Source organism: Taudactylus pleione, unplaced genomic scaffold, assembly GCF_031769625.1.
Source record: "Taudactylus pleione unplaced genomic scaffold, aTauple2 ptg000380l, whole genome shotgun sequence".
Lineage (NCBI taxonomy): Eukaryota > Metazoa > Chordata > Amphibia > Anura > Myobatrachidae > Taudactylus > Taudactylus pleione.
The window spans coordinates 15776-39083 of NW_028284781.1; the positions used below are offsets into that span (position 1 = coordinate 15776).

Sequence of the window (23308 nt, forward strand, 5' to 3'; positions counted from 1 at the left end):
GTACAACTACATGATTATTTGTCCAAAATAACCTTTCTGTATACCCAAGACTATTTGTCCTGGATACACCATCACTGTCACTGTGGGTGTGAAAAAAAATAAAATTCACCAGTGTCTCTCCCGAGTAAGAGAAAAAAATAAATATAAAAAAAAAAATATATATATATATATATATATATACACAATTTTTTTTTTATTTTTTTTTTTGGGTAATAAGATCAGGGTAGGAGGACCCACTCCTGGGTAAATGGACACCTCCAAACACACAACAGCCAGGAGACGGCACACCAGTCCAGTTTTTCATGCAAGCTAGCAGCAGCTGGTTTTTATTGTGCAGTATAAAAACAGAAATAAATAATAAAAATAAATCCTAGCCCGTCTGGGCACTAACTAAACAACAGATACAACAACTTAATAATATCCATACTGTATTAAGGTAGGTATCCACTTGCCGAAATGAACGATAACGTTATCATTCAATTGCTCATTAATCTTGCACTAATCGGGCATGAAAATGTCAGAAACGACCAGCGATGCGCACTCCCGCTGGTCGTTTCCGACTTCAATCATCGCCTGAACAATGCTGGTCAGTCTGCCGATAACGACAGATTGACCATGTGATGAGGGAGGGAAAGAGGAACGACTATGATTACAATGTTGTAATCGTACTGTTGTTTCACTATCTGCTAGTGGATACGCACCTTAAGTTTTCAAGTATTCTGTCTTGAGAAAGTCCCCAACTGCTAGGGACAAAACACATTGACATAAGCATCCAGCAATCATTCCTGCACGTACCGAGTACTGCACAAACATTGGCAGACCATTTCTACCTTATTGATGCAGCAGAGCTATAATATAGATCTATATCAAGTTTTGTGTTCACATTTATGCATTTCTGTTGATTCTGAAGAATGCATGAATACATTCTCACTGCAGATCCTTACCATATTCCCTGTGTTTTTTGTGCTTTTCCTTCTTCCAGGCAACATGTGTTCTCCGCTTTTACCAGAGAGTTCCTGGCTGCACCTTACACAGACCAGATCTTCCACTTAATCATTCCAGCGCTGGCGGATGTACACAATGCTTTCCCGTATGAACGCTATCTGAGTGCGCTGCTAGGTGAAAAACGCCAGTGCCCACTGAAATGTGACCCGGCTCCCTGGCTTTTTTATTTTGTGCTGACAGTTGGGGAAACATACTTAGGTATGTAGTAAATAGTATATATTTTCTGTGGTATTTATATATCTTTATTTTTCTCTGTGCAAGTTGCAAAATTGTCTAATTTTTGGGGATGACCTATAGTAGTAATGTAGCTTGGGATGCAAGTAAATGCCTGGTATACAATTATATATTTGGGTTATTCGCTGTTAAGGGGGATTTAACAGCACCTCCTAGAAGAAGGGAAGAGACGGCTGAAACGCGTTGAGGTTACACCAAAACACAAACCTCCAAGCATTAAGAACACTGCGAGAAGTCTGCATAGAAATGTAACAAGTCGGCTCACTTTTTTATTTTCACTGAGCCGCGATCACATGACCAGGAACCCAGAAGCAACAGAGATCGAGGAAGATGGCACTCGGACGTCGAGCCGGCAAGTAAGGGGAGTGGATATTTGGCAAACAGTACTGAGGTGAGTCTCCGATTAGAAGGTGGTGCCCGGCCACCGGTTCCAACGAGCCTCTAGCTGGAACATCTCCTCCCAAAGCACTGGCTAGCCCCCTCCGAGTTACGGGACCCAGTGTGCGTCTGACCACAGGCACACAGCCGGGTGCCCCGTCCGAAGGGTAGAACGTCAAGCCAGGAGGCCCTCTCCACTGTCCCAGCATCCCAGCTCCCCGTTCCTGAGAAGATCACCCCAGGCAGCACTCAAAAGGTTTTTAACCAACGGTACCGCTCCCTTTTTTTCTGTGTGTGACATTCCACCAACAGATAAGCGGGTCACCGCAATCTGTTTGAACATGACAGTGTTCTGATCACCTTGGAGTTTTCCCTTTTTGATTCATTGCTATACATATTGCCCATACAGGAGCCTGTTCCAACAAGCTCCAGCAGTATGATTTAAGTGGACAATATACACATCCACAATTTACTCTTAAGCTAAGAAGATTTATTGGTGTTATATATACATATATCTCTCTGTTTTTATCCTCATCAATGTACCATTATTTTGTATTTTTCAGTGTTGTATACATTAGTGTGATATACAGTTGTTCATTTCTTCATTAAGTAAAGATATATTTTTATTTTTAATTTCCATTTGTACATCATTATGTCACCACCAGGACGTGCATAATAACACCAACCCTCTTCCCATATTCCAATAACACCCCCTGAAGGGTCCAACACATACCACTAAGATACTCCCACAAGGTTAGGCTGAGCGCTACATTCATTAGTTTTCAGACTGTGTGTATATTTATTTAGGTACGGGTGCCTATCTGACTGTATAGCAGCTCGCTGGTTACACAGAGCCCAATGCGCAGAAATAACCCATCCTAAAGGGGATTTAAGTTTATACCCTTTTTGTGTGGATATTTACAGATTTTTAGAAGTAGGAACATCCTCATGCGTAACATTACATTTTCTACACTGTAACCAGTAGTCTCTCAATAATTTAGAATTGAACTTTATTTAGTTGTGTTATTAAATACAATAGTGTCACAATGTATGGCATTGCTGTTTCATTCCAGGCACTTTGTCAGAAGAGGGAATGCTTTTGTACTTAAGAGTACTTCAGACTTTTCTCTCACAGTTACCAGTATCTTCTGCTACAAACCAGCAAGAACTAAATAGTGATTCTGAAGATGAGGACGAAGATATCAGCAAGATGGTCACCACGATTGTAAGCTCTTCAGTCCTAATAAACAATTCTCCTTAATTGATCTGTTTTCCCCAATGATGACAGGGGACCATTCAGGGTTATTTTAACAAAACAAAAACTAAAAGAAACGTTTTAACTTGAGCTGTGTACACATAGATACGATTGGTGTGGACACTCGTTTTTCATGTAATTGGTGACTTATCGGCTCATATAGGGGAATAAAAAGAGCTGTATAGATTGTTTGCAGTAGTTATTTTGCCATGCCAACATATCCCGATGCTACTGTCTGCAATTATACACTCAACATTACGAGATTGATTAATTATATCTGCTTATGCTCTGATAGCTCTTTCCAGATACAAATTTTTTATGGTAGATTTGCAAGCTAGAGTCCAGATCATGGTGGATGCTTGTGTACACACAGATACAGCAGATCTAAAAATGCATAATTCACACATGACCTTTTAATTTCCTATTTCCCCATAGATTGTAAGCTTTACCTCTTTGTCTGTCTGGTGTGATATCTTGGGGGTAATTAGCTCGGCAGAGAGTGGATTGGTGCAGTGTTTAGGTGCTTAATGAGGGTCCACACACAGCTTTCAAGTAAAATAAATGAGATGGTGCTGTACTTCCAGCAGGGAAAAACAGGTTTAACACAAAGGAACAGAAAATAATAAACAACCTAGCCCCTGTTTAGGGCATCTAACTCACTTCTTGAGCCGTCTCTATCGTGGTGCAGCTAGTCTGCCAACAAAGTTTCTGCCTGCTTCTTGCAGGTCTATCACCGGCTCCAGCCTAGCTTGGCTTGGCTGCCACAGCTACACAAATACAGTCTGGGTGGCCTTCCCTGTATCCTACAGATTTAGGCCCTGGTTTCTTCAGCCTGCAGCTTCACTGCTTTCTTGTCACACAGTCTGAGAGTTTGTGGTCCCGCCTTGCCTCCTGCAAGGTCCAGACACAGGCCTCCTGGCCCCCAATGGCTCGCTTAGCTTCACTGGGCACTCTGGCTGCCATAGTCCCACATAGACTGTTTCCCACAGCAGCCTGACTGGTCTGCCTTCTCATCAGCCCACACCTGAGCTCTATCCACAAGGCAGCAATTAGGCATCTTCCCACAATGCTTTTCTAGTCTGTGTGGGCAGATCTCCCCTGCCCCACTCAGAATCTGCTGCTCACCAGTGCCACCTCTGGTGATACTGCCACACTGGTATTACCCAGTTTTGTTTTATTACTGTTTGTTGCCAATTGTAAAGGACAACGGAATATGCTTGCGTTGTAGTAGTAACCGTAACTAGTAATAACATCAATATTTATATATTTTTTTGGTTTATTTCAACTATTGGCATAACTAGCTAGAGATGGAGAGACTGACAGCCTGTCAGTCTTGCTTTGCAGAAATTAACTCTGTGTTAACTTGTACACAGAGGTGGTGCAGGTGATTTGCACAGTAGCTTTAATGGCTATGCTTAGTTTTTGGACCTCAGTCAGATCCCATTAAGACAGTCCTGACACAGGCTAGCAGGTATGCTGACACCAATAATTTTACAACTGTATGAGAAACATGTGCCTTCCAAGGCCATTTCCATAGCATGTATGTGTCATTTGTGGGCGGTTTTCTTTGGCAGATCTGCATTTTCTTCTCTTGTCCTCCTAGTGTCTGGTGAAGGTAGCCTGCTTGCTTACCAAAACCAGTTAAGCAAAAAAGTTCAGTGCTTTCATCCCTTGTTTTCACATGTTGTATGCATCTGTTAAAATACAGAAGCATAAGCATATATTGAATATCACTTTTTCCCCTAGGGTGATGGCAAGATATCCGTGCAATATATCACAGAAGAGTGCCTAAAGAGACTGGATACTAAACACCAGACAAACACCCTGCTCAACATGGTCTGGAGAGACTCCGCCAGCGAGGAGGTCTTCACTCTGATGGCCTCAATCTGCCACACACTAATGGTGCAGCATCGCATGATGGTCCCAAAAGTCAGGTAAGTGGTCAGACTACCAGATCTTCGTCTTCCGGATACTTGAACGGAGATGTACTTTCATTATGGAGAAGCCTGTGTAGCACATGCTTATTGTAATACATTTGAGGCCTGCCCATAATGTATTGCTTTGTAAAAATGTTATGCCATTTCCATTCTATATTGTACATAAGGGGTACATGAGTCAAACACAACACCATACCACCTACGCGTGATGATCTATTCCTACATTCAGAGATGTTCTGTTTGCAGCATGACTTGTGTTCTTATGTTTTAGCCACAAAAGCATTTAAAATTACATCTACTAGGTTTTCCCGCCATTACCTCACTCTGTTTAAGGGCCATTATGGCGTAGTCCTTGCACCATTTTGACCAGCGTATTTCCACTGCTTGCTTTCACATTTTACAACATTGCATAATTTTCCCTGAAAATGTTTATTCCACTTCAGTATATTCACTGTATGCACCACTCTTGGATGCTATAGATAAAGTAGATAGATAGATATGACCTTGCCTTCCCCACTTGAAGAGTCACAAAGGTGAGGTGGAAATGACAACAGTCAAATAATAAAAGAAAGCAAGTGTTTTCTTGCAAAATAAATGTTCTATTTAAATTGGGGGAGCATAAAAATGGATATAAGTATATATTTGGTTCATTTTAAACCACTTTTAAAAAACCTTCAAAATACACCTCTAACGCCCATCTGCAATCTTAAATACACCTATCCCACTCATACAGCACCCCCATATACCTGTCCCACATCAATTAACCCATTTTTCTGCACTTTGCACTTTTCACCCCAAAAATGACATGTCATTATTGGCCAAATTAAGCTAATGGGCCAGCCTCTAGGCAGGTTTAGTATAAACAATGTGAATAATGAAATAACACAGCAGTTGGTGATTGAGGTCCCCGCTGATATGTGGCTGCAAATAACTGACACAGTTTCCAGACTGCCCAACAGGTCACATGTTCCAGGTCACCCAGCAGGTGCACAGGGAGAGTTCAGTAACTCACATTTTCCAGAGCACAATGGTGATGCATTGTAAATGGCGGGTGGACATTTTGCCGCATAACTGTAAACAAAGCAACCAATTACAACGCCAATATTTTTCTGCAAATCTATGGACCAAGACTTTTAATTTGGTATATAACGTGCCATCCTCAGACAATGGCATCATAGAAATATGTTACTCCATAAAAGTCGTTCTTCTGCTATTAATATATAGATAATGGGTGGGATCACTGAGGCATGACAAAGATGATCCAGGCATGTGCAGGAAGTGTTCCTGTTAATGGAATTACATTGGTGGAGGAGGGGCGTGGGCTGCATTAAGTTTAGAAACTAAATAAATCAGCATTTTATGGAAGAAGTCACAGCATGAGTGGCACCTTATACCCCTTTTCCACTGCCAGCAATAACCTGGGTTTTTGCTGTGTGAAAGGGCAGGGATGACACAAGCCGGGTCGAGTGACCCAGCATTTTAACCCTGGTCACGAGCAGGGTTGAACGCGATTTCAACCTGACTCGTGAAGCAGTGTGAACGGGTAACCCGGGTCCCATTCTCTGCATAGGAAGAGCCGGCCTTTGGAGATTATATCCTCTCCAAGCGCTAGTTCTTCTCGTAACACCAATGAGCATTAGTGCGCTAACGGCATTAGTCGGGCCGCCTAGGTCTCAGCCGGATCGCTCCCGGGATGGGCGCGTGAGCATCATCCCAGGTGCCACCCAGCAAACTAGTGGAAAAGGGGTATTACTTAGAATACATTCTGTTTGGGAGCAATCTGGGAGGTCCGACGTTCTTTAGATTCTGTGTGAGGTGGCTCTGTAGGGGTAAAGAATGACCTTCCCTTTTTTGGTTAATTTATTTTTTATCTCCCTTAGGGGCCGATGTACTAAGCCTTGGAGAGTAATAAAGTGGAGAGAAAGTACCAACCAATCAGCTACTAACTGTCATTTTTCAAACAAAGGCCCTGATTCAGAGCCGGACGCTCTGACCAGAGCGCTCGCTCTGAATCAGGGCCCACCTCCATAAATATGGAGCGTCCTCCTGGACGCTCGTATAGCTGTGGGTCACCACCCACAGCATATACGAGCGTGCAGGATGATGGTCGCGATGGTCTTGACCATCACGACTATCGCCACTGCGACCAGAAGCCTGCGGTTGAGTTTTTCAACCGCAGGGCCAGGAGTGATTTTGGCTCTATCAGAGCCAAAATCACTCCCACTGACATCACTAGTGATGTCAGTGGGGTCGGCTTCTGACGGTAGGCGTTCCCTTGGGAACGCCTCCGTCTCGCAGGCACGCCCCCGGCACGCCCACCAAAGGGGGTGTGCTGTCAATCAACATCGACAGCACGCACCCTTTGATCAGACACAACGAGCGAAGGAAAGTCCTTCGCTCGTCGCGTCCCGCGCATGTGCACGACGGAGCTCCCTCCGTCGTGCGCATGCGCAGTGCAGACCATCGACCCACTTGCGAGCGGACAGCCGCTCGCGAGTGGGTCTGAATCAGGCCCAAAGCCTTTAACGTTGCAGTTAGGAGCTGATTGGCTGGTACTTTATCTCTCTCCACTTTATCACTCTCCAAGCTTATTACATCTCCCCCTTAATCTTAATGCAATGATCTTCATTCAACGTACTTCAAACACGGCAGAATGGTCAGGTGTAGCTCGACTGCACTGGCAAACTGCATTGCATTTTAGATTACCTATATTTTGCTGTAAAACATAACAAACTTTGTTTCTGATGTTCAGAAAATGTGCCTCCATACATTTCATATTTGTGTAACACGGCAACAGCAAATGTAACTGTTGTGGATTAGACAAAGGTAATGATCTATGGCAATGGTTCTCAAACTCTGTCCTCAGGACCCCAAACAGTTCACGTTTTGTAGGTCACCCAGCAGGTGCACAGGTGTATTCCTTACTCACTGACATATTTTAAAAGATGCACAGGTGGAGCTAATAATTTCATTTGTGATTCTGTGAAGAGACCTAGAAAATATGCACTGTTTGGGGTCCTAAGGACAGAGGGCCTGATTCAGACCCGTTCGTGAGCGCTCGCAAGCGGGTCATTGGTGGCCCAGTGCGCATGCGTACGACGGAGCCGGCTCCGTCATGCGCATGTGCGAGACCCGGATAGCGACGGGCAAACCGTCGCTCCGGGTCTTGTACCAAAGGGGGTGTGCTGTCGATGTTGAGTGACAGCACGCCCCCTTTGGTGGGCGTGGCTGTCCAGACGGAGGCGTTCCCATGGGAACGCCTACCTTCTGGGGCCGGCCCCACTGACATCACAAGTGATGTCAGTGGGAGTGCTTTCGGCTCTGTTTGAGCCGAAAGCACTCCAGGGCTTGCGGCAAGGGTCTCGTCGCAAACCCGATGGTCGCGATGGTCTTGACCATCGCGACCATCTTCCTGGCCGCTCGCTATAGCTGTGGGTGGTCACCCACAGCTATACGAGCGGCCAGGAGGCCGCTCTAAAAATCAAGAAGGACGGCCCTGATTCAGTGCGAGCGCTCTGTCAGAGCGTCCGGCTCTGAATCAGGGCCAGAGTTTGAGAACTTGTGATCCTTGGAATAGTAGTACATGGTTTCAGCAAAAATGCAATTTGTTTTGTAAGCACATTATAGGTAAACATCAAGAATGCACAGTGTTTTACCAGTGCTTAAAGAAACCTTAAATAAACTATATATACCGGTACGTAGGTAGGCAGTCATACACTTTTCCTTTACTAGAAGAGTGCGAAAGCTATGTTATAGCTCCTGGTTTAAGTGGCTTTATCTGGTTGCATGTCACAATGTAATGAAGGCATCTGTCTGCAAAACCTATTAATACTCACACTGACCTATCAATCTTAATGAGATGTGCTAATATATCATTGTATCATTGCCAGCATATTGTGATGTCACCTGTCATTCTCAGACCTGAACATGCTCCGTACAGGCAGAGATTTCAGCCACAACTCTGCAATGTTGCTCAAAGCCTGAAGAGAGGCATTACTTCAAATAATATATAAAATATATTTCTTCTCCTGTGTTAGGCACAATTAAGCAAATAACATGGTTGAGTTTACAGTATTTAAAAGTGTATTTTTTTTTCTTCCCTTTGCTCAAAGAGCTGTGGTAGCTGACTTTTTTTTTACTTTTACATGTCTTCAGTTACTGAATGTGTCTCCTCTGCATACCAGAGGTACAGGCATTTTTCAGTGTGTTTTTTATTATGTGGCCAATTGTGGGCATGTCACCAGCCGAGGAGCACTGAACAGGCATCATCATTTTGCTGCCCTACATGATATGTTCCATAGATCTTGCCATTGGTGGGATAGTCATGTGCAGCTTGTTGGCTAACAATGGATTGTGTTACATGGGTAATGAGTTGGAGAACTCCAATGGATGTTGTACTTCAGTAGATATACCTGAGTGATTACAAGTGACGTCCTGTTCATCAGGGTAGAGAGACCGTAAAACTGAAGTTCAGTTCAACAAGGCATTGATGTGAATCTGTTTCAGCCATAATGCTAACAACACCGCAGCAATCTCATTAGGGTCTGTCTTGGGCGACTGATGTTTATTGCTGTCAGGAAGTAAGATGTCAGGGAAGCTGTCATCCTTCGATTAGGGCTGTTGGCTTCTTTTTTTCTGTACTACCGTATATACTCGAGTATAAGCCGAGTTTTTCAGCACATTTTTTGTGCTGAAAAAGTACCCCCTCGGCTTATACTTGAGTGAAGTGTAGCGCTGACCGGACGGAGTTTGGTCAGCGCTACACAGCACAAACACACAGCCGCCGGAGCCGGCAGCTGCGTGTTTGCTGTAATCAGCAGCCGCTGAGAGTCTGTCAGACTCTCATCGGCTGCTGCTGCTCCCATGCAAAGCGGCCGGAGGAGCTGTTAGCGGCGGGACCAGGAGCGGGAGTTTCAGGTAAGTGATTTTTTTTTTTTAATTATTATTCTTATTACGTCTCTCTCTACTGGGGGGGGGGGGGGACTACAGGGGGCACTACCAGGGGGCGATTACTACAGGGGGCGCTACCAGGGGGCGATTACTACAGGGGGCACTACCAGGAGGTGATTACTACAGGGGGCACTAAAAGGGGGGATTACCACTGGGGGAACTACCACAGGGGGATTACTACAGGGGGCACTACCAGGGGGGGATTACTACAGGGGGCACTAAAAGAGGGGATTACCACTGGGGGTACTGCCAGGGGTGGATTACTACTGGGGGCACTAAAGGGGGGGATTACCACTGGGGGCACTAAAAGGGGGGGATTACTACTGGAGGCACTGAAAGGGAGGATTACCACTGGCGGCACTACCAGGAGGGATTACTACTTTGGTCACAACCAGGGGGAATTACTACTGGGTACACTACCAGCTGCTGCCATTTCCCACCCTAGGCTTATACTCGAGTCAGTAAGTTTTCCCAGTTTTTTGTGGTAAAAGTAGGTACCTCGGTTTATATTCGGGTCGACTTATACTCGAGTATATACGATAATATCGTTAAAGCAGGAAGTGAGAAGTAAGATCATAAGATTCTTGTGAAAAACATTTTTGTACCTTGAATAGAAACTATGCAGTTACGTTACTGTATGATACCCGCTTCATGTTCAAGTGTGTTTTTCTGTGAGTATACTAAACATTACTGCTTTTTATGTTATGCTAAGAGTGGCCGGCATATGTGTATAAAATACACCTATCCGCTCTCAATAGAAATAAAAGCCTGTTCCTAGGATGCAATCATGTGATGTGTTTCATCAATAGTCAACGTGTTGCCTGTCTGCGTATAGAGTACGCTGGAATGAGTGCGCAGCTACCTGCGAAGCAGCCGTTGTCTCGCACAAGATTTCTATTTAGGTGTTTAGCAACAACTCATATACAGGGCTTCATCTTAATACTACCCGCCTCCACATTTATAATTCCAACCATGCATGGCATAAATGTAGTTTCAAATTTATTCAAATGTGTCAACCTCATTATATCGCTACTCTCACTTCCTCCCCAGTTTTGGTATTTATTTTAAGATGGTGCCATAAAGTGGGAGTACTGCCTGTTATTACAAATAATAACACTACAAATAGCAAAAAGAGGAAATTGTTAATTAAAAAGTAAATCATTGGTCCTGAAGTCGATTCCTAATATTAATCTGTTTCACAGGACATAAAAGTTTAAGAGCTGGTCTGGAGGGGTCCAGTTAGTCTGTGTTAGAGGGAGAGAACCTCAGAGGGCCGGAGTGACCCTACTGAGACTGTATATTGCAGGGTGATAAACTTTCCTTTTTCTGTCGCAATGATTTTGTGCTGGAACGCCATCCAAATGAACAGTAATGCAGATCATTATATTTAATTACAACATATATTATTGATAACATCTTGAGATCTTTGAAACTACTCAAAGCACAGTGCCAAATATGACATTAGTGAATGCACAAGTCCTATGCTTACAGTATGATTCTCTGGGGGTCATTGTAGTTACAGAGCGTGTGTAGCATGCGGTCTGCTAGCTTTAATTTGTATGTAAACCCCAACATATCATTCATTGTGATGGAAACTGTGGTAAGCAATGACTAGGAGAGAAGGATAGATATTGGCATGATATGAAAGGATAGAAAATGTGGATTTCAGAGCATGACATTGGGTGTATGACCTTTATAAATATTTATAATGTACCTCGGTGCTACTATAAAAATTTATTATTATAAAAGCCTGTCCATCATTCAAGCCCACGTTATACGTACAAACAGGGATGTGAGCATGCATCTAGGCCATAGGTTCCCAAAAGCGGTCCTCAAGGTACCCCAAAAGTTCAGGTTTTAGAGAGATCCATGGTTGAGCACAGGTGGTTGGGGCTGCTTGTCTTCAGCGTGACTGGCAGGTGGCGCTTCCAATGGGAAGCCACCTCCAGTCACAGTCAAGCCACTGTTCGCATCGCTGTGTGAATGATACATTTGAAGGTAAAAAGTTGCACGTAAAGACGCTCGGCGCTACCGAGTCACACCACGGCATAGCACGACTAGAAGGGCTGTTTAGCGCGCAAGGAAGCTAGATGTATGAGGACACATCTGTGTTTACAAGGGAAATTGTTAGCCGTCAGCCGTCTTCTGTATTCCAGTCTGGTTATGTATTGGTATAAACACACAACTGCTGCCTAATCAATTGGGCTTTTTGCAATTGAATTAGATCTCAAGGTTATTTGTCTGCGATTTACTTGTAAAATGATGGGTTTTTTTTTCTTTTTAAATAAATTGTTACAGCTTTCAAATAATTTATTTCTACTTATTCTGCTATTGATTTTTTTTTTCCTTTTTTATGTCAAGTGGGCAAATGAGGGAACTCTACGTGTTGGCATGTCACTTACCGAACAAGTATGCTGATGATTGTGTTTCATAGGCAAATGTCACGCTAAAAAATCTAGACTCTTTTACAAAGTAACACCAAGATGTAGTGTTTGATTCAATTTAGAAGTCAATTTAACCTTGGTTTTCCCATAGCTACAAACAACCAATATATGTTGTGGCTCCCCAGGGCATGTCAGGTCTGCACTATTGATTCCACTAATCTTTAAAGTGCATTACAAGTCTTAGTCTACTTAGCTGCTCTATTCATTTGCGGCTTTATCAGGAGACGTTTCAATTCAGAGGCTTTTTAATGTTGATTGGTTCGTCAAACGACCGCTTGTGAGCTGCCTATATATCCTTGTCTGCATTTAACTACAGTTCTCAGATGGGCTGAACATGCATATTCTAGATCAGGAGTAAGCAACCTGTGGCTCGCCAGCTGCTGTGGAACCTATAGTCACATCATGAGGTTTTCAGGGCATGCAGGAGTTTGTAGTTACACAATAGCTAAAGAACCATAATTTGTCTCTGCTTAATCTAGACCAGTGGTACTCAACTCCAGTCTTCAAGTAACAGCAACAGGTCATGTTTTGTGGATTTCTTAAATCATGCACAGGTTAGTTAATCTATTTGTTGGGTCAGTAATTCTCCCACCTGATTCCATAAAGACATTCCCAAAACATAACCTGTTGGGAAAACTTGAGGGTTGAGGTTGAGAATAACTTTTCTACATTAAATAAAATCTCACAAGTTACATATTTCTTGATATATATTAATGATATACTTTTCATTAAACGCTTGTTTGCATCTGCTGCGGCCATGTCAGTAGAGCCTGATCAGCTGCTGGAAGCTGATCTTCCAGCAGCTGCTTGGCTCAGCCCACCTAGCGGCCCCATGGTTGCTTGCACTGCCTCTCCTCAGCCCTCTCATGCCGACCAGGCTTCAGAAGGAGAACAACCCTAAAATGATTGTCCACCTGCTGCTGCAGGAAAACAGTCTTTCTGCAGCAGGGCTATATTTATTTATAATCTGATAATTCAAAGTAAATAAATAAATGAAACCATAATTGACTGTAATTGGGGACACTTTCTATGTGTGTGTTGCTATAGTTCTTCCAGATTGGTGCTAACATTTCTCCTCCTCCCTGAATTCAGACCCTGTATAACTTTTACGTCATTGGACACCTGTAAGGGTAGAAGGGCTGACACTTATAGATTGAGCCAATGTCATGCAGCATGGCCACGTTTGTTACAAAACAATAGCAGCCCAATGACCATAGTGTATTGCAGGTATAATGAGAATAGCCAGTGTGGAATGAAAGGGGATGTAGTCTGCAGGTGGTCAGAATACCGGCACCGGAATCCCAACAGCAGTCGGAATCCTGGCTCCAGAATTCCGACCGCTGACATCCCGATCATGAAGTATTAGGGGGAGGGTTAGGTTTAGCATTGGGGTTAAGCAAATTAACCCGATACTAGAGTGATGGTCTGACAAGTAATTAAAAAATGTACCCCGTTTTGGAGATGACAGTGATTTTTGGTCTCTTACTTATGTTACCCTCGATAACTGCAGTAACCCATTCTGAAAATGTTCCATTTATAATCACACCCTGGACTTCATGTAAATAGTGCACTGGAGGTGCACAGCAGAACGACTAGGCTTTCCACTGAGAACTCTAGATGGTTCACTAACTGGGATGTAGTCAACATCCCGGCGCATACAGCGCTGGCAGTCAGAATCCCGGGTCCCGGAATCACCGATGGGGAGTAATAGAGTTATGCACTAGGGGGAGGGTTCGAGTTAGGCTGTGGGAAAGGTGGGTTAGGGGCAGGGTTAGGTTTAGGATACTTACCTAATCCTGTCAGGATTCTGACTGCTGGTATCCCAACCGCTGGGATCTCGTTCCCAACCCGACTGAAAGTACTGCGGCACACTTTATGGGTAAAGGGTGGTTTCTGTGCTTTTTACAGACCTTTCTTGATGGATGCACATATACTGTATGTGGAACACGTCCTTCATAACACAGCACCTCCGTCTCCTGCACTTAGTGGGGGCAGCCATTTTGTTGGACCTAATGGATGAGTGTACAGCTCTTCTATTCACTAGACACTGAAGTGTTTCTAAGATGTTTCTAGGATGCATTCTCTGGAGTTACAGATTGTATAATAATAGTTATTTGTCTTAAATGGCGTGCAAGGCTATTCCTGGAAACACAAAAAATACATGGTAACATCTGGCTGTGATGTTTCAGATTATGTGTAGAGGGTCTTAAACCCAAGAGCAGAGAATGTAGCGATTCTCAAGCCCAAGAGTAATGAAAAAAAAAGACACTGTTTTTTGGCGGGTACTCTTACAAGAAAATAGAATTAATATTGTAATAGATGAAAAGTATATTTTACTAAAACATAACTTTTAATAACCCTTCATAAAAAGAGTATATTATAGATATACTCTATTACCTAAAAATTATATTCAACATAAATGAATGCAATATGCAATGAAAATACGGCGGCACAAGTTGCAATGATCCTTTGTCATAATATATATTAAATTCAATATCTCAACTGATATAGCTGAACACATACCAATTAGATCTCATATTCCATCATATGAGATCTACCAAAGTGGAATAATAAATTATATCCTAATCAATTAAATATCAATTAAAATCCTCTAATTCTGTTTTATTAAATGAGTCACAAACAAAGTATATTGAACCAGGAAAATAAAATTACAGTTTTTTTTGTTTTTTTTAAGAATGATCTCTTTGTTACCAGGGATATGGGAAATAAATCTGATCATAAGCAGAGTTAATCAGTCAAATGATTATTGGGTTATAGATCTTGCAATTAAATCACAAATTCCATTTTGTTGGTGTTGTGTACACCCCGATAAAACAGACCCAACAATTAGTCTGGTTATTATATAAAAATGAAACTGAAAAACCTATATCATATCATCACATGTAAGGTAAATTCTTGCCGCCGATGTTGGAGCAACAGTGAATCTTAATTATACAATTAACCCAAATGTAGTTGAAGTCAATTCAGTATTAAAGATGGTAATAATTATTACACAACACAAATAACAGACCGAGCAATTAGTCTGATTTTTACATAAAGATGAAAGTTTAAAATGAGCATCATGTGATATCCCGTGTAGGATAAATTCTTGCTACTGATGTCAGGGCAACAATGGATCCTAATACTGCAATTATCCCCAATGTGGTTTAAATCAATTCAGTGTTAAAGACGGTAATATTTAAACAATTCACCACAATAACTTATTATAATTAGACAAGTAATAAACAACTGCAGAGAATAAATACCACTGTTAAGATATTTTTTCAGATGCCTGAAAGGAAGGGAGAATGGATAGAAAAAAATCCAAGGGGATGTCTTTGTCCCACAACTTCTACTTTCCCCTGTCTTGTAGAACATTGAACAGGGGATGAGGGGGTGACAGGCGCACTGCCCTGGGGGAGAGTTGGTGTGCGCTTCTGCTGTCCCGCAGGGAGCCGTGTCTCCCTTGTTACCATCGGGGCATTGCAGAGGAGGACATCGGTTCTATAGGGATGAGGGAGCACTGAAAGAAGAAAAGATACCTCCGGTCCGAATGATAACTGGAGTGAGAGAGCTCAACGTAGTGTCAGCTGTACAGCTTGCTTTGAGCAGAATCACTGACACGCGTTTCGCCAATTCTGGCTTGGTCACCTGATCGCCGTGAGGTTTGTTCTCTCTCTGACTCTATTAGAGCCTGTGTACAACCAATCACTGTGTCCATATTGAGATAGAAAGTGGTTTTGGCCAGTGGGGAGTGAATGTAGTGGGACCAATGGTAGATAAACAGTGAGGAAGGTGTATCTCCATGAGATTGAAATACCATATGTAAACATAACCCCAATCCTTTTAACCCTATATGAATAGCGCCCTTACCTAAATATTACCGTGGACAGTCATTTATTTGTATTAGCGCTATTCTGTTCTTATTAAAATATGTATTACCAGATCTAGAAGAATCAGTATAGCCAATAAGGATTAAAGAAGGGGGGCATATCTTCAACTTTAATCGGTACCAAATTAAATCGGAATTCAAGAAAGAAGAAAAGGGAAGTAGAATTTTGCCAATCTAGATACATTAAAAAGGCACAGCATCTGCCCATCCAAAAAATATAAATATTAGTCCATAATAAAATACAATTGATCATAGATGGATCCTACAGTTGATAAACTAAAACTTAATGACAGACTGTATTTATAGAATTATCATAGTAAAAAGGGGGGGGGGGGGGGAGAAACACAAAACAGTAATAAAATAATAAATTCATATACAATTATCCTTATCTTAATCAAAAAAGTATATATTAAAAATACGTAATTGTGAATCTATAAAACGGAGATAAATGGTGATAATAAAACTGAAGAAAGACTTTTCTAAAAAAGAAAATATTCTCGATTGATCACATTGAAAACGTACTCAGTGACACAGTATTAGGTATAAACAACCTGTAATGATGGGTATGAATACCATAAGGTGCTATAATAACAATAAAAGTCACAATTCTGAAAAATTTACAATTTAAATATAAGTGCCTAAAAAAATCATAAATAAAATTAAAAATGGTGAATATAAATGTAGATAATCTAAGAAAATAAATAGTGTTATCATGTATCTTGTAGTGGATAGTGTGCAATAAGAAAATGATTAGATCATAAATACAGAAATAAAATAAGAATAAATACCTGAGTAGTAAGATTAACATGTGTGATGTGTGAAACTAAATTCAAATGAAAACAAGCCATAAGAAAAATATAAAAAAAAAGTAAATTCATGAGTACATAGTGAGTGGAGTGTATAAGTCATTAAAAATGACCAGTGGGATAAAATAATATAAATATACGGTCTCAATCGAGCCTAATTATAGGTCTATGAGAGATCATGACGTTTAAGACCTTCTGCATAATTGTGAATCACAAATTCTATGGGAGCACCACCAACCAAGTGTCATCTTTAATGTTTACTTATAGATAGACCTATATGTTGGTTCATTTCATATCAAACATCTACCTCTATACTTATAAAGAACTAGTGCGGACTCATTACCTATATTGATACATGTTTCAGATGATGTCAGTGTAGGCGAAGGTGCATTTTGCAAATTGTAAGAGATTTCATGGTGTAAATGTAAATGGATTCAGTTTCTCCCACATTCTCGCAAGGAATACTAAGTTGAAATCTGGTATCTGGATAAAAAGATGCTATAACAAATTAGCCATCAATAGGATCTTGGCTTTCATTTGCAAAGAATACTGTAATTGCTACAGATTATATATAGCACAGTTTCTGCTTCAGATTTCATAAAGATCCCCATTTTCTAAACAGCATTTAAATTTGCATTACGGCTTTTCAACTTTGTGATATGTTAAAATATGGTTCAATGTGCAGAACTTTTAAATATAAAATACTCCTAAACATAGGCTTTGTAAATGTAATGCAAAGTAAATGCTTAATTCCTAGTCCTAAAGTCATCTAACATGTCAGTTGTCATAAGGGGTTAATTGATCTCTTCATACCCATTGTAGCTTCTTCCCTGGATGGCTTGTTGAGGTGTTGGCTAATTTTGGGCTAACTGTTTAACACTGATAACCCTTGGCTTTTATCCAGTGCTAATCTGTTAAATAAGCTGGGATCACTAACACCCAGGTGCGATATTGAACATGCCACACAGTACTTTATGTGAAAACTATGCATCCTTATTCCCAACATTCATGTGTCAATAGTGCATTCAGTGACCTTCCTTTCAGAGGAGGAATGAGCAAACCTATATTAGATCTTTTCCTTGTAATTGCCCTTTGATTGTTTTTCCTAGAGATTTACCATTGTATTGTAATTGTTGTCTTTGGTTTATCAGCTAAATACTATCTGTGCTGTAAAGGATGAATTGTCTAGAGCAAAGCACTGGACGTTTACAGCTGGGTGATAGGATACTTGAATAGATTGAGTACTGGCTGCCATGTTCTTTCGGTGACATCTTATAGCTTGGTAGAGGTGACAGTATTTTGAATCTTCCTTTTAAGCCTATTGTGTTAAATTCATTATCTTAAATTATTGTAGTGGGAAATAGGCCTATGTTTATGACCGAGGCATATTTAGGAGAAACTTGCATTCAGCTAATTAAGTTTTGTTGGTGTTTCTGCTGAATAAAAGCTTAATGAGTCATTTAATCATTGCATAGAAGGAATTTCGCACTTCATTTTACAGTCTTTAGGCAAACACGAATACGTTTTGTGCCATGGTTGGATGAAATGTCTTTAGGAACATAAGTTACATGCCCCATTCATTAGCCTTTTTTACATTTTGAACAATCCAGTGAGACAGTAAAATTTATTTTAAGGCACTTGTCACCCACACAGCTTGTGGCAGCCATTTGCTGAGCTGAAGTCAATTTCCCTGAGGCACGAGACTTTCATTTATACTTCCATGTTAATAAGAAGTGAAGTCTAGTGGTTAAGGAAATGTACCCATGCTACTACTATCTTTTCATACTTTGGCTAGTCAGGCAGATACTAGGTTCTGCATTACTGACAGACTGGAAATCTACAGATGCAGACCAAACAGAGGAAGGGGGGGGGGGGGGGTTGTCTGTATATTGAGAGGTGTGATGCCATCCGCTGGGCTGACCCACTGTTTAGGAAAAACTACTAAAGCAGATACTGTGTGCATATCAAGAAGAACCTTCAGATTGAAAATGTCATTGTGTGATCTATAATATTACTTCATTGTCCCCGGTTTTATGTCATCATTTTTTAGAATATTCTATATCTATATGCTTGCTATTTTCTAAATTATAAATTTAAATGGTTAAAGATTAAGCACTAGGTGCCAATATACATCAAAAAGAACTTCCTTATTTGAAAGTGATAAAATGCTTCGCTGCACATTTGTGGAGGAAATGACTTGTTTTATTGCACCTAATGTTTATCTATTTCACTAAAACACTAGACCTTCTATAATTATGGTTTATACTTGCTAAGTTGAAAAGTCTTTGCACAGATGTCATGAGGGCCACAGAGGCGTTCTGCCAAGAGCTTTGTTTAGTGTAGAAAGCGCAACTGGTCACTGAGCCATTTCCTCCTATGTCCATGCTAGTGCCTCCTATGTCCATGCTAGGTCACATTTCACAGTTACATTTTGGAGGTTGCTCTTCTGTTGAGTTTGTCACTATTAAGCGCCATTAAAAACAAACGTCCATGAAAATGTTGAAGAATAGGGAACGCTACCCCAAAAAGAGGTTACCAAATTAAAAACCTACTCCTATACTAAAACTTAATGTGATACTTAATAATGGTATTGTCAAATATTGGCCATATTTACAGTTGAGAGTAAGTTAATATATTTAGTAGCACTTCTTAATCCTCAAGGCTCTATTTTCTGCCCTCTGCTTTTTCTTTTTAATACCTTTTCTCTCATTGAACTAATGTGGTTTTTCAGCCTCAGCTACCACTTCTATGGTGTTACAATGCACAAATCATCCTCTCCTTCACCAACCTCTCCATCTTTTTTTATCTTGTGTGTCCATCTGCCTCTCTGCCGTCTCCACCTGGATAGCCCAATGCTTCCTAAATCTCATGTCCTAAAAGAAGCTCATTGCCTTCCCACCTTCTAGTGTCTTCTAATCTTCCTCTCGGTTACTATCACACACTCCCTCTGATGCCACCGTTGACTCCACCCTTAAGCTGGGTACACACTGGGCGATATATCAGCCATTCAATCGAACTTCCGATACATCAGGAGCACGTTGGCGGGTGTGTCCTCGATATGTCTCTGAACTAAATCGTTCAGACGTATCGCGTCGGCTGTGCAGAACAGCCAATGTCCAATATATCTGCAGACATATCGGTGCATCTGACTGTGTGTACAGGCGATGCGCCAACTGCCCATACACTTTCTGCAGGGACCTGGCAGTGGTTGAAATCTCAAATGGGTGGGCAAATTCAAAAGCCTGCCCAGTTGTGATGTCAGCGCTGAGAATGCAGACATATTGCCTGAACGACTGGTAAGTGTGTATGCACTTACCAAATGTTAGGTCAGCGGGTCGGCAGTTTGGCCGACTTGTGGGCTGTGTGTACCCCGCTTTAGCTTGGATCCAAAAATCCAGTTCCTTAAGGTGCGATTAAAATGAGCGATTGAACGGTAACGACAAATCGTGCATTAAAATGTCGAAAATGACCAGCGATGCGCACTCCCGCTGGTCATTTTCAACATCAATCATAGCCTGAACATGCAGGTCAATCTGCCGATAATGACAGGATTGTGCATGTTCGGGTATGAGGGAGGGTCGGCAACATATCGTTCAGTATAGTCACTAACAGGATGAGGAACGATTATACGATTACAATGTTTGAATCGTACTGTCGTTCCTCTATCTGTAAGTGGATACGCACCTTAACACTGGCTTGTTGCCTCCTCCATTGAAAATATTGCTGTTGACAACATTGTCACAGCCATATTCAATTCACTCTTGATCTCATGCTTTAACTACTGCACTCCAATTATTTTTGTTTAGTAGCAGCTTTTTATATAGCTCTGCAGCGCTTTACAGAGAATTTTTGGCCATTCACATCAGTCCCTGCCCCAGTGGAGCTTACAATCTATATTCCTTATCACATGCACACACGCATACACACTAGGGCAGAAACCCACTCAAGCACAGGGGGAATGTGCAAACTCCACACAGATAGAGCCATGGTGGGAATTGAACGTAGTACCTCAGTGCTGTGAGGCAGAAAAGATAACCATTACACCAACTGTGCAGCCAATGATATTGCAGAGAATAAGGACATAGGGAGGCAGCTGTCAATCTTCCTCACTAAGCGGGCGGTGCATTGATCCAGCTAGAGCAGAGGTCAGGGAACATTTTTACCATTTACCCCAAAATATATTTAGATACGCCGACGTTACCCCCTTGATTTGAAAGGAAGGAAATCATATAGTAGTGCCCCCATATAATGCCCCTGTAGTAGTGCCCCCATAGTTGTGCCCCTGTAGTAGTGCCCCCATAGTTATGCCCCCTGTAGTAGTGCCCCCATATAATGCCCCTGTAGTAGTGCCCCCATATAATGCCCCTGTAGTAGTGCCCCCATATAGTGCCCCTGTAGTAGTGCCCCAATAGTTATGCCCCCATATAATACCCCTGTAGTGCCGCTTGTACAAAAAAAAACCCACTGACCTTAATCCCTGCTTCTGCATCCGCCGCCGTCCTGTCCGCCCGGCTGCTCCTCGGAACTATGGGAGAGACGTCATGACGTCTCTCCCATAGTGCGCATGGAGAGAGCCGGAAGCTGGAGTTCAGAAGAGAACTCCAGCCTTCGGCTAATGTGGCGCTGCAGGGAAGGAGCCGGGCACCCACTGGTAATAACATCTCAGCGGGCGTTCCGGCTTAGAGCCTCCCTGCGGCACACCCGGGCATGCATATGAATCATTCTGTATTATAGAATAATTCATATGCATGCCCGGCTGTCCGTCCATTACCCCCAGGAATTTAATTTTTACCCCATGTGGGGTAATTTACCCCTGTTCCCTGACCACTGAACTAGAGAGTTGGAAGGAGGCTCCGCCTCCAATCCTCTGACGCTGGCTGCTGGAGTCTGAGGGCTGGGCACAACACCACCAGTCTCCTCCCACCAAATGGGCCGTACCCCCCTTCCCTTGACAGCCACCTCTTCCAGACATATGACCAGATCCCAGCAGCAGCTGGAGCAGAGATTTGGAGGCTGTAGGGCTGCAAAGATGGCTTGCTCTCGACTGCAACAGCAACACCAAGTAGTACTCCCATTCCTCCAACTCAGTGCCCCCCTCGCCCCCCAGCCCAGCGGCCTCCCCGATTCACTGACTTCCCCATTCCATTGTCTCCCCATTCTCTAGCCCAGTGTCCCCCACCATTTCAGATCCCCCCATCCCAGTGTCTTCTCCCTTCCCTCCCTAACAAACCCGCTGCCTATGCACTGCCACCTAGAAACCCCCAGCCAGCCCAATCACAGTGCCCTCTCATTGAGCCCAGTGTCCCCCCTTGTCCAGCCTAGTGTTCCTCTCCCGTCCCACCCACCCCATCTCACTGCCAGTACTTCCCATTCAGCCCATTGCACCCCTGCAGAATCACCCCCCCAACTTTCCCCCCTCATCGAGCCAGTTTCCCCCCACCCATATCACTGTTTCCTATCTTAAGAAGATGTAAAAAAAAAATATATATATATAATTAACGTGTAATGTTACAAACAAATAGTACTGATATGAGCACTAGTCCCTCTAGGAATTTGTGTAGACAAAGTTCTTATGTGTATCCGATTGTTCCACTATAATCCCGTTGTCACGGCGGCTGCTCGCAGTTCTCCAAATGGACCGTTGTTGTGCAGTCCCAGGGAAAATGAAATATAAAAGGTGAGAACAAGCGCCATATAGTGTAGTATATTTTATGAGCTAACTGCACACTCTTAAAAATTTTAATGCGCTTAAAAATTATATTATATATACAGATGTGTCCACATAAATCTATTCTCCATGCGCTACAAGTCGCACCACACAACGCGGGAGCTCCATGCCGAGCTTCTTTCATGCAACTTTTTACCTTCAAATGCGTTTTATTCACACAGTGCAGCTTCTGCTGATTAACATGATATGCAGCATGTCTATGTTTTGTGTGCGTCTGCGGGTGTATCTCCGTGTGAAATGCTACATTACAGTGCAGCGGCTGTAACACTATTGTAGCGTTTCGCATGCAGATACATCGCATGCACAGAGAACATAGGCATGCTGCATATTATTTTAATCAGAAGTTGCTGCTGCTATTTGCATCATTGTGTGAATAAGACGCATTTGAAGGTAAAAAGTCACCCAAGAAAGATGCTCAGCGCTACTGAGCCATGGCATGGATCGATTAGAAGGGCTGTTTAACGCGCAAGAAGACTAGATGTATGAGGCCGCCAGTTGATACAGACATCCGAATCCCAATAAGGAACTTAAGATAGGAGTTGAAATACCGACTCCTATCTTAAACCCGACGCCGAAGGACGCCAGCCCGAACGAGGTAAGTCCTGAGCGCCCTTTGCGTTAGCCGCAGGGGGCAGGGTTGGTTTGGGGAGCAGGTTAGGGTTAGGCACCCCTAGGGGGA

The 23308-nt window shown here is 42.4% G+C and overlaps 1 protein-coding gene across 1 annotated transcript in view; it reads left to right on the forward strand.

Moving 5' to 3' along the window:
- The first annotated feature begins 565 nt into the window (after positions 1 to 565).
- Positions 566 to 23308, forward strand: part of UBE3C (ubiquitin protein ligase E3C) — a 108068-nt gene continuing 85325 nt past the window's right edge. Inside the window, exons 1-3 of the mRNA XM_088445422.1 lie at positions 566 to 1203; positions 2691 to 2842; positions 4619 to 4806. Of these exons, the coding sequence (XP_088301548.1) occupies positions 912 to 1203; positions 2691 to 2842; positions 4619 to 4806 (632 nt within the window). The 5' untranslated portion in view covers positions 566 to 911. The remainder of the gene's footprint in view (positions 1204 to 2690; positions 2843 to 4618; positions 4807 to 23308) is intronic.